General features: G+C 46.1%; 1 protein-coding gene across 1 annotated transcript in view; it reads right to left on the minus strand.

The window, feature by feature from the left end:
• The window catches only part of gria1b (glutamate receptor, ionotropic, AMPA 1b), a gene marked incomplete at its 3' end in the record, with an annotated part of 41,991 nt that overhangs the window by 17,615 nt on the left and 6,647 nt on the right, over nucleotides 1-17,729 (minus strand). Inside the window, exons 2-9 of the mRNA XM_080549662.1 lie at nucleotides 16,390-16,574; nucleotides 14,919-14,972; nucleotides 9,756-9,914; nucleotides 9,328-9,495; nucleotides 8,361-8,465; nucleotides 6,965-7,075; nucleotides 3,775-3,981; nucleotides 1,372-1,841 (exon numbers count right to left, since the gene is read on the minus strand). Coding sequence (XP_080405788.1) covers nucleotides 1,372-1,841; nucleotides 3,775-3,981; nucleotides 6,965-7,075; nucleotides 8,361-8,465; nucleotides 9,328-9,495; nucleotides 9,756-9,914; nucleotides 14,919-14,972; nucleotides 16,390-16,574 — 1,459 coding nt within the window. The remainder of the gene's footprint in view (nucleotides 1-1,371; nucleotides 1,842-3,774; nucleotides 3,982-6,964; nucleotides 7,076-8,360; nucleotides 8,466-9,327; nucleotides 9,496-9,755; nucleotides 9,915-14,918; nucleotides 14,973-16,389; nucleotides 16,575-17,729) is intronic.

A 17,729-nucleotide genomic window follows, 5' to 3' on the forward strand; every position in this document is an offset into this window, starting at 1 on the left:
GAGAGAGAGAGAGAGAGAGAGGAGGAGAGGAGACACACAGACACAGATCTACGCCCAGATAGGACACGGAGCAGCTGCAATCCAATCATCTCGTCATGTAATTTCCCCCCCATCATTCCCTGGAGCACAGGAGGAGTCCTAATGTTAACTTCAGTGGAAGGAACATATCATCATCTAACCGAACCGTCACCGAATCAGTCTCATTTCGCCGATTGTTCTCTCGGATTTGACGAGTCTATTCACTGGGAAATCGGCAGGCAGGAGGAGGAAATAAGCCCTCTTTTGTGAGCCAAAAATACCTCCTTCTCCCTCGTATCTTAGAGGAACCTTGAGCTCCCCCCCCCCCCCCCTTTCTCATCTGTCTCTACCCCCCCCCTCTCTCGCTCTCTCCTCTCTCACTCCAACCCCTCTCTCTTTCCTCTCTCTCTCTCTCTCTCTCTTTCCATCCCCCCTCTCTTTCCTCTCTTTCTCTCTATCGCCCCTCTCTCTCTCTCCTCTCTCTCCATCCCCTCTCTCTTTCCTCTCTCTCTATCCCCTCTCTCTCTCCTCTCTCTCTCCATCCCCTCTCTCTTTCCTCTCTTTCTCTCTATTGCCCCTCTCTCATTCTCTATCTCTATCCCTCCTCTCCCTCTCTCGCTTTCCTCTCTCTCTCTCTATCCCCTCTCTCTCTCTCCTCCCACCCCCATCTCCTCTCTCCCCCTTCCTCTCTCTCTCTCTTCCCTGATAACAACACAAGAACAAGCACTTCAGACAACAGCCGGCTGGCTCTCAGCCAAACCCACTCAGTCACCCAGCAGAGACAGCCTACTATACTATTGTCTAACCCCACAACCTGCTGGCTCTCTACTGCTTCTAGGCAAACCAGGTTAGATAGTATACTGTATAGCCTATGGCTTATATATTGACCCTACAGTACAGTATAGCCATCCACAGTCCCCAACAGTCTTCCAAAAAAACTCAGTTCACCCCCAACACCCTATCCTAAACCCTGGACTCAGTTCACCCCAATACCCCCTCCTTAACCCTGGACTCAGTTCACCCCAATACCCCCTCCTTAACCTTGGTGTCAGTTCACCCCCAATACCCCCTCCCAACCCTGGACTCAGTCCACCCCCAACACCCCCTCTTAACCCTGGACTGTGGACCGGGCTCTGGGCCTGATCTGGGCCTGATCTGGCTGGACCCCATCTCCTCTGCTGTTTTGCTCTTTGCTTGTGACTCATCCTCTCTTTCCTGACTGTGAGGGAACCAAGGGAAGGAAAATGTATGGTACTAACCCTGTGCTGTATGATGATATGAAATCATACAGTGAACAGAACCTACTGTACAAACAACAACAACAACAACAACAACGACAACAACCTACTGTACCTCGGCGAGATGTCACACCCCTGCTGCATGAACGCTCCCAGAGAGAACCACAGGCTGTTAAAGATCCCGAACTCGTTGGTGTGTTCCGACTGGCTCTGGCCGCCCTGGTTCTGGTTCTGGCCCTGTTGGCCCTGTTGGTTGTGGGACTGGGAGTGTCCTGGCGACGACTGGCCCTGCTGCTGGCCCTGCTGCTGGCCCTCGTGCTCCTCCTCAGACTCCTCCCCCTGCCACTCGTAGGGGCTGAAGCGGCTGACCAGGAAGAGGACCACGCTGACGCCGATGTAGGCGAACACGATGCACATCCAGATCTCGTAGGCCAAGGGGTCCAGGAAGGAGAAGACCCCCGGCTTGGACTTGGTGGGCTTCTTGATCATGATGGAGATGCCCAGGCTCATGAAGGGCTTGGAGAAGTCGATCACCTCCTCGCGGACCAGGGTGATGGTCAACGGGGCGACGGCCACGTCTGCTTTCTGGGGAGGGGGTGGGTGCGGGGTGAGTACAGAGAAAGTATAGTATATGAGCTGAATTATCAGTATCTGAATAATATTCTAATATATTGTACCATTACTACTTCCTTCCTTCCTTCCTTTCTACCTTCCATTCATACATTCATACTCTCTCTCTCTCTGTCTCTCTCTCTCTCTCTCTCTCTCTCTCTCACACACACACATCTCTCTGCTGCAGGGGGAACAGCTGGGCGTTTTACCACCATATCTCTCCCCTCTCTCTCTCTCTCTCTCTCTCTCTCTCTCTCCCCCTCCTCTCTCTCCTCTTTCCTCTCTCTCCTCTCTCTCCTCTTTCCTCTCTTTCCTCTCTCTCCTCTCTCTCTGTGTGTTCCGGCTTACATAAACAGTCAGTCTCTTCATGATGAATAATAATGAATCAGTTTCAAGAGACATTAGGCTTATAACAACTTAGAGAAAAAAATAGATAAAAACCCTCCGAGCGAGACTTGACTTTAGTCCAGCCAATAAGCACCTCTGTCATTGGAAGGACACAGTACAAGGAGTAGCCTAATCCAAATGTATCAAATCAATCATGTGAGTTTCCAAAGGGCAGAGAAGTCCGTTCTGTGACATTGTGTCCAGGGAAAGCGGAGGGATACAATAAGAGACATTCAATGTCTTTTCTTATAGAGACGCAACAGACATCTCAAAAACACCTTCTGTGCGTGTGCGTGTGTGTGTGTGTGTGTGTGTGTGTGTGTGTGCTCGTGCATGTGTGTGTTTCGTGCATGTTTGTGTGTGTGTGTGTGTGTGTGCGTGTGTGTGTGCGTGCATGTGTGTGTGCGTGTTTCAAGGGGTGAGCGAGGGGTTATGTGTGATAACAATGCAGTAGCTACTAGACATGTCAACTTAAAGTCTAGTGGAGGTTCGAAATCGGAGGACAGCCGGCCGCGCGTCGGACGACACGGACACGTGTTCGATACCGTTCCTCGTTCCATCCCCCACGCATGACAATGAGCCCCATCGTCCTCCGGTTTCTACCTCCGCCAGCCTCCCCCTGCGAGAGAACCCGTCGTCTGATCATGTCTCAGAGGCAAGCTGTGAGTTCCAGAATAGCCCGTTGTCAGACCCCGGCCGCGAGGCAAGGACACACTGGCGTCCTGCCCCGGGCCAAGCTGTGACAGCCTCTCTCCGAAACACATTGTTTTTCCTGTCACAGAACATTTGCGTCAACACTTACGTTGTACCTAGTATCGGAGATAAACAGAACCAATGTTCTGTACTGTACGCCCCGAAGGCTCCCACGGATCTCCCGGTGTGTTAATTAACACGACGAGACAGACTTCGAAACTAAGACACGTTAAAATTCGTTTCATGCGTTAAGCATTGTATAATGAGAATGCGCTGTATGGAATTGACTCGTGAAGTCATCGTCGCACACTATGGAGATTCGAGGGAATGTTAAAAATAGCTTCATCATCATGGGCGGTACGACACGGTTGTTGCGTAACATGGAGACAGAGCTCAGAGCTCGGGTTCAGGTTTAAATACGGGCGAGTGATGAGGGTTTCAAAAAACCCTCATTAAGGTAATGCTCTTCAACATGAGGGCTGACATTGCTGTTTGAAATGACTGGAAAGATAGTCCATAATATCAATCATAGAACACTATAATAATAATATCGGCCCCGGCTGGCCACATGTCGAAGTGTCCTTGGGCTAGACACTGAACCCCAAATTGCTCCCAGTGAGCGGGCCAGCGCCTTGCATGGTAGCTTGCCGCCATTGGTGTGTGAATGTGTGTGTGAATGGGTTAATGACAGGCCGTTGGAAAGCGCTTTGGATAAAGGCACTATATAAGTGCAGTCCATTTACCATTTCCCAATAAACAACAAAAGAAACATAAACAAAAAGACAGCTATTGGGGAGAGTAACCATCGATTGAAAAGTGGACTAACCGCGTAGACCAGCTCCCCCACCATGCCGTTCCACATCTTGGTGTCGGCGTCGCGGGCGCCGTACTTCCCGTCCCCTACGATCTCCAGGCGGTAGGTGTAGCCCACGTGCTTGGCGATCTCGGCCGCCAGCTCCACACAGTAGCCCTCGTACTTATCGTTGCCCACCAGCTGCTCGTGGTTCTTCTTCAGCATCACGTACGGAGACTCCTGCGTGGGGCCGACAGGAGGGACGCGTTGGTGTCTGGTTCACTCATTTACATTTTTACCCCAAAAAGCAGACGCTTTTATCCAAAGCGACTTACAATTAGAGATTACAGGCCAGGGACAGTCTCCCTGGAGTCATTTAGGGGCTAATTGCCTTAATCAAGGGCACACTAGTGGTGGTGTTCCCAGGTGGGATTTGAACTCATGACATTCTGATCACCAGGGCCAACTCTCTATCCACTAGGATAGACTTTTTTTGTTTATTACAACTCTCTGTAATTCACTATGAATCTTGATTTGTCATTCTTCCAGATGAAGGTTCATTGTCATATTAGGATTCTAAGGTCTGTTATCAGCTGAGTTGCATCAACATGGAGTGGTCTTATCATACTTGATACTACCGTGAAAGGCCAGAGACAGTGAAGAGCATATCCAGCACGGGAGAATTCAGTGTATTAGCAGTTTTGCCTCATTTACATCTTTACCGTTTAGCAGACGCTTTCATCCAAAGCGTCTTACAATTAGAGATTACAGGGACAGTGTCTCCCTGGAGTAATTTAGGGCTAAGTGCCTTACTCAAGGGCACACTAGTGGTGGTGTTCAAACTCATGACCTTTGTATCACCAGTCCAAGTCACTGTCCTCTATCCACTACCCCACCGCTACCCCATCACTACCCCATTCTAGCCTCTGTTGTCGAACGCAACAGCACCCCACAACCCCCATTCTAGACTCCACAGTGTCTGAGAGTTTTGCCTCCACATACTGTACCTCATAAACTGCTACAGCAATATATTGCACCATTAGCACAAGAATGTGAGGACAATAATATTCAATCATATTCAGTCTCACAGTTTGTTACTCAGTGTGTCATTCAAGGCAGACACCCAAGGGGACAGGAAAGCCCCCAAAGGGGAACATCCACCGTATTACCTGTACATCTGAATCCTCCTCTGAGATAACACAATCTACAATATGAGATTAGACAATCTTATCCGCTTTTGTATCCCCACGGGGCTATTGAACGTTTTGCATGTACAGTATACTGTTTCGACGTGCATAAACAACGTGGCTCCTATGTACAGTAGAAAACCGATTTCCCTCTACTACTTTGGAGCACAGGCTGCAGTCTTCACTTGGCATTGTTCATAGAGAGAAAATGTTCACACCCAAGGGGGATCATTATGTGTGTGTGTGTGTGTGTGTGTGTGTGTGTGTGTCTGTGTGTGTCTGTGTGTCTGTGTGTGTGTGTGTGTGTGTGTGTGTGTGTGTGTCTGTGTCTGTGTGTCTGTGTGTGTGTGTGTGTATGTGTGTATGTGTGTGTGTGTGGTGAGGGGTGGTGGTGTTCTGTCCTTTTTGGGGACACTCTCACAACTTTTCACAACTGAGGGGTGACTCAGAGCTGTCGGGCGAGCAGGGTGAGCTGCTATTTCTGGCTGGGCAAAGTGACGGGACGTGACGGGGACAGGGACGGGGGGGGGGGGGGGTGCATTGGGGCCACTGAGTTCTGACCTCGAGTGGAAAGCTGCTGTGATTACAAACCTAATGGGCCAGCCACAGGTGAAAGCACACACGCACACACACGCACATGCAGACACACACACGCACACACACGCACACACACGCACATGCAGACACACGCACACACACACACACGCACACTCACTCACACACACACACACACACACACACACACACAGCCACACACACACACACACACACACACACATACACACACACATGCAGACGCACAGCCACACACACACACACACACGCACACATGCACACGCACAGCCATACACACATTCAAACACACACAGCGCAGGGTTATGTTTGCTGGTGAGGCCCAGGCGGTTTCACACTCACGTTCCACAAGGACGGTACTGACAGTTCAGATTAGCCAAGAGGCATTTTGTGACATACAAGGCTCTCTCTCTCTCTCTCGCCCCTATTTCTTTTTACTTGGTTTCTACTCTGTCTACACCCCCCCCCACCCCCCCACCCCATGCTCACACTATTTCCCCAGTGATTGCTTGGCCAGAGACGTTTGAAAGGGAAACTCTGCCGGTGGATACAGAGCGTTAAACAGAACTCTCTCAAGCCTCCATCTGGGATAGCCGCCATATACTTCTACTGCGTCTCCGTGTGAATACGACATAACGATAAAAAAAGAACCCATTAAAATCTTTATGCGCTTAGCCATCTCTGTTTATAATGTCACACAATGGAGATATAGGCAGCTGCGTGTAATAACTGTCCCGTGCACAGATATGAGACGTCACTCCCGTAACAACAATAATACCAACAATAATACCAAGAGCTGAACCTCATCATGGTCCTCCGTGGCTCAGTCAGCATGGCACTAACAACGCTCAGGTTGTGGGTTTGATTCACACTGGGACAGATACTGACAAATGTATGCACTCACAGCAATGTTAGTCACTTTGGATAAAAGTGTCAGCTAAATGGCATATATTATTATTATATTACATTATTATCATCAGTCAGCTACCTCCCAGGCCTCTCTGTCTCTCCCTCTCCCTTTCTCTCTCTCCCTCCCCCTTTCTCTCTCTCCCTCTCTCTCCCCATCCATCCATCCCTCCCTCCCTCTCTCTCTCTTTCTCTCTACTATCTCCGTGTTATTCTGAAGTTGACGTCACTGAGTAGAGGTGACCTAACCCTTTGTGATGTGACGCCATGGGAAGAGCTAAATTAGAAGCTCTGAGACAGTCACTGTAGAAATCTTCCTTCTTCTAGAATTGTGACTGCCAATAGCCCCTGGTCCCAGCATAGATTTATTTTTCTTATAATGACTGATGGATAGATGGCCCACTTACTTAGACAAATGTATTTTCTGTAAGTCGCTTTGGATAAAGGCGTCTGTTGCTATATGTCAAAAATGTCAAATGTCAAAAAATAAATAAATGTTGTTTTGACAAGATCAACAGTTGAACAGCGAGCCGTTCAGGCCAGTGAGACAGACTCACCAGGATAGTGGTCACTATGTAGGTCCGGTTCTGCAGGCCGTAGAACTCCTCCACTGGGTGGGTGTAGACCGCCGTGTTCACATAGTTCTCATGCTCGTTCCAGTAGCCCACCTGCAGTCAACATGGAAGGGGTAACAAGTTCGTTTTTTGTCGACTATTGTTATTGTTTGATTGGTTGATTGACAGTCGGTTGTTTTATGACTCTTATTGTGAGAATACATCACAATATATTCACAGTTTTTTACATTTGAACTTTTAAATTGCTAATATATTGCACTTCTATTGTTGGGTTCTTAATTGATTGAATTTTAATTGCTGATAGTTTAGGCTTGGTTGTTTAAATGTTTTTATTTCAAATTTGAACTTTTTCATTGTTATTATATTACTTACTTTAATGAATGTATTGCTTCTGTAAAGCACTATGAATTTGCATTCAGTTGTATGATTGCTATACAAATGCATTGTCACGTACATGGCTCATTATAACGCATAGAATGGAATGAGGAATTGCTGTAATAATGCTTTATGAAGCACTTATAACACTCTTATGACACTGTCATGAACAACACTTCAAGGGTTCCTGTGAGTACTGAGTAATTGACACACACAGCTGCGGTACAGTTCACAGAGACAGTCTAACAAGTCTATTTATAGAATGATAAATATTTATGTCAAAGGCTTAGGGAGTACAATCACCCACACACACATGTAGTGTGGGCATAAGCACATCTGTTTAACTCAGGAGGATAATCCCCCAGGCTAGCAAGTTCCTAAGCCTTCTCAGAGATAAAACAACCAACACCTTCTCAAGTAGAAACAGCAGCTTTAGCTCCAGGTTGGAGGACTGTCACGTTGGTGACATCATAAAGAGGAATTATGCTGAAATGTTCTGCAAACCAACTGACAGCGAGGAATTTGCTCCAAATGGCACGATACCGTATTTACTAAGCCCTCTGATTATAATAATAATAATAATAATAAACACTTTATTTGTATAGCTTTTCCTGCAAACGTTGCTGCTCAAAGTGCTTTAATCATTATATAATCTTAATTTAATTATTTTGTAATTTAAATGCAATATTAAAAGGATGGGTTTTTATAATCTTAATTTAATTATTTTGTCATTTAAATTATTATACTGTATACTACTGTATATGTTTGGATTTTAAATGTGAAAATGCATATTGTACTGTGTGTGTACCGTGTAGAAGACTCAAACAACTTGATCACTGATGGTGATGGTGGTGATGATGATGATGATGATGATGATGATGACAACGATGATGGTGATGAAAATAAAGATGATGATGGTGATGGTGATGATGATGGCAACAAAAACGATGATTGTGATGATGATGATGATGATGATGATGATGATGATGAAAGTCCAATTCACCTTCATGGGTCCAGTAGGGCTCAGCTCCATCACGTTGACGGTGAAGTTGTTCCGATGGCCTTTGTCGTTAAACTGCACATGCCCAGTCAAGCCCTCGAGACGCACCTGAGAGACAAACCAGAGATAAACAGGTCAATTCCTCACTCCTCATACAATGAGCCCGTCCTCTGATTTCTGCTTCCACCAGCCTCCCCTAAGGTAAAGATTACCAGAGAGAGACCAAGGCTGGCAATGGAGAGCTAGCTGCCAGCTGACAGGATCTCCACTAGGAAACCTATGCCTTCTTATTAACTCAATGCCAATGTTATGATACGCATAACAGCGATTGAGTGTTTCCAATAACAGCAGTTTTTAAGAGCCTGTTATAATTCATGAAGCTAGTTCTTAAGTAGATAATCCTCTGACTGTAAAAGCTGATGGATCATGCCCAGAGTCATACATACAGGTAGATTTCTCTATATACTCTATAGCGCATTGGAGGCAGACATCGGAGGATGGGGCTCATTGTAATGCATGGAACGGAATGAGGAATGGTATCAAACACACGTGTTTGATATCATTCCTGATTCCTCATTTCATTCTATACATTACAACAAGCCTGTCCTCAGATTTCTACCTGCAGCAGCCTCTCCTGACATAGCGTTGACCCGGTCTAGAACCATGCCTACGTCATGTGCTTGCCTCTGGAACAGCCTGCTAGAGCAGCTGAGGGTGTCACAATCTGACAACACCTTTATAAGACATCTTAAAACATACCCTTTTAGCTTAGCATTCTTTTAGTTAATTGTGTTTATGTATTGCTGTATTGTCGTATTTTCATTTTACTGTTAAGCTTCTTGTATGTCGTTTTTTGCACGAAAGGCGCTATATATATATAAATAAAGTCTGGTTTGATCTGATTTGATCTAGGGGCTGGAGAAGCTGTAGGGTGATGGATATATATATATATATGAAGGGCAGAACCTACCTGTTGCAGGGCTCTCTGGATGTCAATGCCCTGGCCCCAGGGTGCCGGTGGGTTGGCTAGACATTCACCAGCGTTGCCACGGCGAGAGATGTCAATACGCTGCTTACGGAGGTTCTGGAAGGCGGTTGCCATGACGGCCACGCCGTCATAGGTCAGAGCTCCTGTGTACTGGGAGAGCCAATCATAGAGGAGTATGACACGTCTGTGATGTGTATGTTTTAAGTCGCCCTCCCCCGCCGCACGCACACACACACACACACACACATACACGCACGCACACACACACACGCACGCACGCACGCACGCACAAACACACACACACACACGCACACACTACTGTCAGCGGTGTTTGTATGAACATGTACTTCTACAGTAGCTGGAGAGCTCTGGAGGAAAATCTCTGGCCAAGTTGAGTGTATACTCCATACCTTGAGTCTCCTCTTGGGCACTTTGAGGTCTTTGCTGTCAAAGTCCAGCCACTCCTGTATGACGGAGTCAACGTAGGGGTCAGTGTAGTTCATCAGCTGGAACCCTGTGATGTTGGCTCCCCCAGCCTGGAACTCTGTGAAGTTCAGGTCCAGAAAACCCTAGGAAAGAAACACACAAGTGTTGGCAGTTTTTATGTAACAACTGAACACTTTTACTCTCTTATAGAACGATTTCAACAATGGCTATTGACAGGCCGTGCTTTTACGCTTCAGGACTTCTGTAAGTATTCATCTAAACACAGGAAGAAAACAACCTTTTCAACAGTACTGAAAAAGCAATTTTTGCAGAATGTCTTGTCAAGATAATCGGTCCTCCTCTGGATTCTATTCATACAAATACTGAGCTAGGGGTCAGGGTGAAATTCTAACACACTCCAAGCATCTATGGTTACTCTAAGAGTGCATGTTCAACTAAACAATACATCATAGTATTATCCACAACAACAACAACAACAACAACAACAAAAAAAGACTGCTTGATTGAATGATCCTGATTGGGACTTTTGGTACTTCTGGTCTTTTTGTTTGACTTAAAGTACAAGGTAGGCATTCAGGGGGAAGAACCTAAGATCACCTTATTTGCATGTAATGACCTGAATCTCCAGAGTGTGAGAGAGCCTATCAGTCTACATTGAAGCTCTCAGCAGGAACCAGGACGATTAGAGGAGTCCTGTAATGCTCCTCTCTGATTGGTGGAGAGCATCCACAGTCACAGATCATACTCTTGTCTGTTCTTCTGGGATTTAGCTAATCAGAACATCACTGACAGATTCTGAGAGAGTCTTATAGGTTTAGAACTGTGATCAGGACTTGGTCAAACAGGCCATGGTTAATCAATGCGGAGGTGTGTGTGTGTGTGTGTGTGTGTGTGTGTGTGTGTGTGTGTGTGTGTGTGTGTGTGTGTGTGTGTGTGTGTGTGTGAGTGTGTGTGTGTGTGTGTGTGTGTGTGTGTGTGTGTGCATGTGTGTAGGGGTACGCCCCACAGGCAAGTGGCTCATATGTTAATGAACCCTAGGTATCCTACTCACATAGAGTGTTGCATCTCACAGCATTTAGCAGGGTATTTGTATGTGAGCGTTTAATGTGCGAGAGTGTGTGTGTGTGTGTGTGTGTATGTGTATGTGTGTGGTTGCTTATGTGTGTGTGTGTGTGTGTGTGTGTGTCTTACAGCCTTTATGATCATCATTATTTATGAGTTGACAGTCCTCTTTCCTCGCCCTCCTTTATTACAGGATCCAATTATACGCTGAGAAGTCCTAATTGTACAACTGCAGTTTAAATGTTTCTGTCCTATAGCACAATCCAATTATGAATTAAACAACCCTTCTGGTGAAGTCACACTTTGGGGGGTTAACTTTATTTCCCTCCTTTGTTCCACAGTCTAATTACGAGGTTTAGAAACTCTCTGCCACTGTACACACACAGTTACAGTTGGAACAGATTGAATGTTTAAAACATAGCTGTGACTCTGAGCCTCCAGAGAAACACACAGCACACTCAGATCCTGTATAAGGACTGAAGAAGCCAAACTCATTTAGAGGTCCCGAAACCCCAGTCATCTGCATGTCTCAAGACTGTGTTAGCCCGCTGAGAAAAAGCCTAGGATGATAACGCCTTGTCTACGACGCACACCTAATTCCCAAGAGGCTACTTGTACTGTATGTGACTGACTGGATTCGAACCCAGGACGTCTGGCCATTACAAGACTGTGTTAATCCGCTAAATCAAAAGTCTTAGACTGGTCAAATACATTACATTACATTTTTTGGGCATTTAGCAGACGCCTTTATCCAAAGCGACTTACTTATCCAAACGTATTTTGTGGTAAGTGAGAGGAAGAGACATAGAAGGGAACACAAGAAAAAGTGCAGCGCGACAGGACGTGGGATGTGAGAACAACCAGTCATAGCAGGAGAAAGTAATTCATGCTTGGGCTCGGGGCCATTGGCAGTCGTTGTGCTAGACACTGGAGAAACTGTACAGGGGGGGTAGAGGGTAAGTAGATGTCTCAGGAGGGACAGTTAAGGTGTAGCCTGAAGATATGGGTCTTCAGTCTACGGCGGAAGATAGGGAGTCATTAGTCTGAGTAGTCTACTGTATTGCACTCCTCGTTCAGAGGCAAAATGTGACAGCAGCTGGTGAAAGTGAAAATACGTTTCAACGTTGAGGGAAATCAATGGGCACACTCTCTAGTCAAGCCAAAACTAACTACTACCTAGTTAGTGTAGAGTAGTGGGGATTACTCACAGATTCCATAGCATTGCAATGTTTTGGCTTGTCTAGCGAGTGTGTCTGTTATTTGAATTTTTCTGAATAAAAGTCGGAACATTTTGATTGGTTGCCGACTTGTTCCCACTTTCACCAGCTGCTGTCACAAATGTACGGAAACTCACTAGGTTATCTGCCCTGCCACAGTGTCATTGAAAATAATGGTTCCTGGTGACTTGAGCATAGTTCATAGAGCCACTGGACACACTGCACCAAATACAATGACCACATCACTCCATTCTCTTGCAACTACACTGGTTACCGGTCCAATACCTCATTGACTTCAAGATCCTCCTCCTCACATACAAAGCCCTTCACTCCCTTGTACCTCCCATACCTTTCACCAGCAGCTGTGCCATTGATTTTCAACGTTGTTGACATTTATTAACATTTTTCAAAAGTAGTCCGAACATTTGGTCGGTTGCCGACTCCTCCCATTTCACCAGCTGCTGTCACAAATACACCCCTAACCGCACTCTTCACCCCTCCTCAGCCGGCCGTCTCTCCCTACCTTTCAACAAGACTCAGCACAATGCCTTCAGCTCTGCCGCCCCCAGAACTCTCCCCCCTCGCCACCCAGGACTCTCTCCCCCAGCACATCAAACATGCAGACACATTGCATTCATTAAAAAAGAAATTGCTCAAAACACTGTGTTCACCATGGCCTACAACTGACACTTCTCCCTTACTGTAAACTGCCACTCACTATTCCCTGTTTATATGCTGTGCATGTGCTATTATTGTATGTCTCCTACTGTGTCGTACCCTGTCTTGCTGTTTGATACCCTGTATTTTTACGCTGTCCAGCAAAATGTCTTGTTGCTGCTGTTTTGTCCAATGTTTGATCATGTTTCCTGTCTTTTTTATCTCCTTGATTTAAATTGTACTTGTATTAATGTAAGGTGACCTTGGGTGTCCAGAAATGCACCACGGAGAGAGCGTGGAGAGAGTCTCAACCCTCCGATTCCTGGGGATGCACATGCGGGATGACCTGACCTGGAAGGACAACACAAAAGCCACCATCAAGAAGGCACAACAGCGGCTATACATCCTGAGAGTCCTCAGGAAGGAACACAGCAAGCAGGAGATACTGGTGACCTTCTACCGCGGCGCAGTGGAGAGCATCCTCACCTACGGCATCTGCAACTGGTTCTCCAGCTGCACAACCGCGGAGAGAAATGCGCTACAGAGAGTCGTGAGAACAGCCCAGAAGATCACCGGCGCCCCCCTCCCCTCTCTGGAAGAGCTGTACAACACACGCTGTCTCAGGAAGGCCTCCAAGATCTCCAGGGACCCAACCCACCCTGGGTACGAACACTTTACCCGGCTGCCCTCGAAAAGGCGGTTCAGGACCATGGCCGCAAGGACAAACAGACTGAAGAACAGCTTCTACCACAGGGCCGTCCAGGCCCTGAACACAGCAAAGACCTAGGTTCTGGGCCCTGGACAGTCTGGACGGATTGATGGCAGCTGCTGGACTGAAAAAATCAGGTGTAGTGCTGAGGCACAAATATGTACATTTCAAGCCTGCAAACTGCGACACTTTAAATAAATGTGCAATAACACTATTGTGCAATATGACAACCCTAGTCGTCTATCTGTACAGTATAGTATAGTGGATAGTGTACATAGCCTTTATTTATGTAAACCAGCTCCTTCCCTTCTTGTGTTTTTTTAAAAGTTTTTTTTCTTTTTTCTTTCCTAACACCAGGGGAGCCACCCCTCCTAAATTTCGTTGTTTGGTACCTGTACTGTAGCAATGACAATAAAGACCATTCATTCATTCATTCATTCAATAACATGTATTATTATTATTATTATTATTATTATTATTATTATTACTACTGCACGTGTGTTTGATACCATTCCTCATTCCCTTCCATAGAATGAGCCCGTCCTCCCATGTCTACCTCCAGACACTGCATTGGAGTGGGAGGCTAACACTACAACATTAACCTCGTTCCAGAGACGCTCGTTAACCTGAGGTTTCAGAGATTCCCTTCAGCCTACATTTGCTCGCGTTTCATAATCATGAGATTGTGTGGTCCCAATTGATCTTGACTAAGCATCTCTGCACTTACCAGTTCAGTTTCAATTAAGGAACCTAAGAGAAACACTGCAGCTGTAATGGTGGCTAATGAATAAAAACATGAAGCAATGGGATGAATAATACAGGAGGAGCAACTCATGTTTAACTACGCAAAGACAAAAAGCCACCCACCCACACACACACACACGCACACACGCACACACACACACACACACACACACACACACACACACACACACACACACACACACACACACACACAGTATAAAAGAAAAGTAAGACTGTGAGTCTTGCAGGAGAAAGGAGAGGTAGGGAGAGATAATTCCCTTGCACAGCAGGTAATCAGCTATCTGTTTACATTGTGTTTTGTCCTGCACAGACAAGCAGAAGAACTCCAGTCAGATACACAGAGGAAAAGGACATGGAACAATGCCACCATTGATGAGGAACACTCAGCGTCTGTCAATTCTGCATGAGACGGGTCAATTGAGCTAAGGTGGTTTCAGATAGAGTGATAATTGTTAGTCGTACCTCTCACTTGGGATGCTGTCATGTCGTAAACAAAACACAACTCTAACATCTCTTTAAACATGGATTTTCCTGTCACTGTGGCATTTCCTGTAACATCTCAACTATGTGATGTCATTCCAAATAGACAGTGAGTGAAAGGGTAGGCCTTCCGATCTTGAGAATTGCTGAGTTGCGGCCCAAATCACCAGACCGTGTCACATTATGCAATAACACAGCTTCTATAGGTCCATCGTAAAGACGGCACACACACTTACCAGATTGGCCAAGACGTAGTGATAATTCTTGAGGTTCTTCTTTTGAGCTGCGATCTGAAAAGAAAAAAAAGAGGGGAAGAGATGAAGCAGTGATTGTGTGTGAATGAATCATTTGGCCTGTAATGAAGACAGAGCTGATCCATTACAGATGTCAACTCAAGCTGCTCCGTTAATCCTGGTCCTCCCAAACAGGCCTAATTGGCTCCATCTTTGAGGAACTAATTGCTGCTCTTCCTCTTCCGTCTCTTCTCTGCCTGTAAAATATCTACACTCAGCAGAACGAGGGGCAGCTGGAGCGACTCCACGCTGCTGTGGAGTGTGCGTGTGTGTGTGTGTGTGTGTGTGTGTGTGTGTGTGTGTGTGTGTGCGTGCGTGTGTCTGTTTGTGATTGCTGGGGAGGATCTGGCATCTGTCACTGTGGGAGGCCTAATTAGAGAAGTAATGACCACATGAGCTGTAATGACTCAATCTGCAGCAACATCACTAACACACCTGTGCGATAGGCAGTCCAACGCTCACCACTCGCTGTGGTAACTCTTGTCAAGGTTGACTGAACCTGGCTCTGGCTTCTGTATTCTTGTCAATAAACCACATGGTTGTATACACATGAATGTGGTTTCTGACAGCTCGTCATGGACACCATCCACGAGTGCTTCCTAAATTTCGTTGTTTGGTACCTGTACTGTAGAAATGACAAATAAAGTCCATTCCATTCCATTCAGTCAACGCAGAGGAACGTATGAGTACTGTATGTTCTGTTTGCTGGATGGACCTAGTAGGCCAACCCCCTGCAAGTGAAATAAACCAGCATAGTGCCTCTGCTCTGTCCATGTTTGAGAAGAAGAAGAAGAAGAAGAAGAAGAAGAAGAAGTAGAAGAAGAAGATAATACGACTGAAGAGATTTCAAATAATAGTTCCCAATAATTTGAGAAGAAGAAGATGAAGAAGACCGAGAAGAAGAAGAAGAAGAAGAAGAAGAAGAAGAAGAAGAAGATAATACGACTGAAGGGATTTCAAATAATAGTTCCCTAATTTCCTCAAAACAACTTACACAACAGCACAAGATAACTGAGGTTTGCTTTGCTCTGTAAATAATCGGTTGGAAGAAAGTTTGTCGTTGTTTTTCTCAAGCTGTTCCCTCTGTGCTGGTGACATTTATAGTGTAAGACTTGTATCATGAAGGGAGTGATGTTTTCTCTGGGGACGGGAGTAATGTTGTGATCCCTCACTAGTAGTATGAGATCTATCATCACAGACCTCCCTCTGCTGCTCTCTGTACACAAAATAGCACAGAACACATAGTCGTATCCTCTCTCCCTCCCCTCTCTCTCTCTCTCTTCTCTCCATCTTTGAACAGTTGAACAGTTAGATGAGCTCCCTCCTCGCCTCTCTCATTCTCTCCCTCACTGCCATCCCTTCCTCCCTCCCTGCCTCCATTCCTCCCTCCCTCCCTCCCTCCCTCAGTCTTTACCAGATTGAGTATTGCGTTGAGTCTCTGCAGTTCACAGTCCATGATGATGTTGTACTCCTTCTTTTTCTCCAGTTCCTGGATCACCTTGAGGAAGGCGGGCTCCGTCAGACTGTCCAGGTTCACTGATGTCACCTGCCACGTCTTCTCTGCCGCCATGTCCAGGATCTTCTGCAGCACTGTCAGACCTACGAGACACACAAACAGGCCTTAAGGTCAGCTGGCTGACACAGTCAGACCTGGAGGACAAACGCACATGCACGCACACACACAAACACACACACACACGCACACAAAACACACACACACACGCACACAAAACACACACACGCACACACGCACATGCGCACTCTCACACACACACACACACACACACACACACACACACACACACACACACAGAATACTCAATGTCTAGGGTTTGGTAAATAGGTTACTTACTTCTTCCTTACTGTTTTGCAACCATCATTTACTTTCATGCTTTGAGGAAATGCTAAAATGCTCAATGCTCTTTTATTCATCATATGCATAGGATACAGCTGTAAACGCACAATGAAATGCTTATTGCAAGCGACATATAAACAGTGCAGTGAAATGAAAGGATAGAAAAACAAATAAAATACAATATAATACACAAAATAAATAAATAAACATAGGATGAGACCACACAAGGGGAGGCTGGCGGAGGCAGAAAATGGAAAAGAATGCATTACAATGATCCCGTCCTCCGATTTCTACCTCTACCAGCCTCCCGTGGACCACACTGGACCCCTCCTATCGATATCGGGCACATAGGATATCACTCCTACCTCTCTCACTAAATAAGACCTAGCTATCCCCAGCACAGCTTTGAAAAAAAAATAAGTAGTCGTACATTCTCATCAGAGCTGAATTGCTTTGCACATAAAGACAACAGCTGATATCACAGAAGTAGTTTGTGAGCGGGTTGTTTTTACACTAGTCACCTGCCATCACTGTCACCACCACTACAGCTGTGACAGCCAGCCAAGCGCCACACAAGCCTCAGCTCCAGGCCTGTGTGTGTGTGTGTGTGTGTGTGTGTGTGTGTGTGATGTGTGTGATGTGTGTGTGTGTGTGTGTGGGGGGGGGGGGGGGGGTGTGGTGTGTGGTGTGTGTGTGTGTGTGTGTGTGTGGTGTGTGTGTGTGTGTGTGTGTGTGTGTGTGGTGTGTGTGTGTGGTTATGTGTGTGGTTATGTGTGTGTGTGGTTATGTGTGTGTGTGTGTGTGTGTGTGTGTGTGTGTTTGTGTGTGTGTCATATCGACTCTCCCAAGGGGCACCGAGTTTCAAAACCACAAAAAAAGGATTTTGCATTTCAAATGGA

Source organism: Nansenia antarctica, assembly GCF_963989245.1.
Source record: "Nansenia antarctica genome assembly, chromosome: 20".
Lineage (NCBI taxonomy): Eukaryota > Metazoa > Chordata > Actinopteri > Argentiniformes > Microstomatidae > Nansenia > Nansenia antarctica.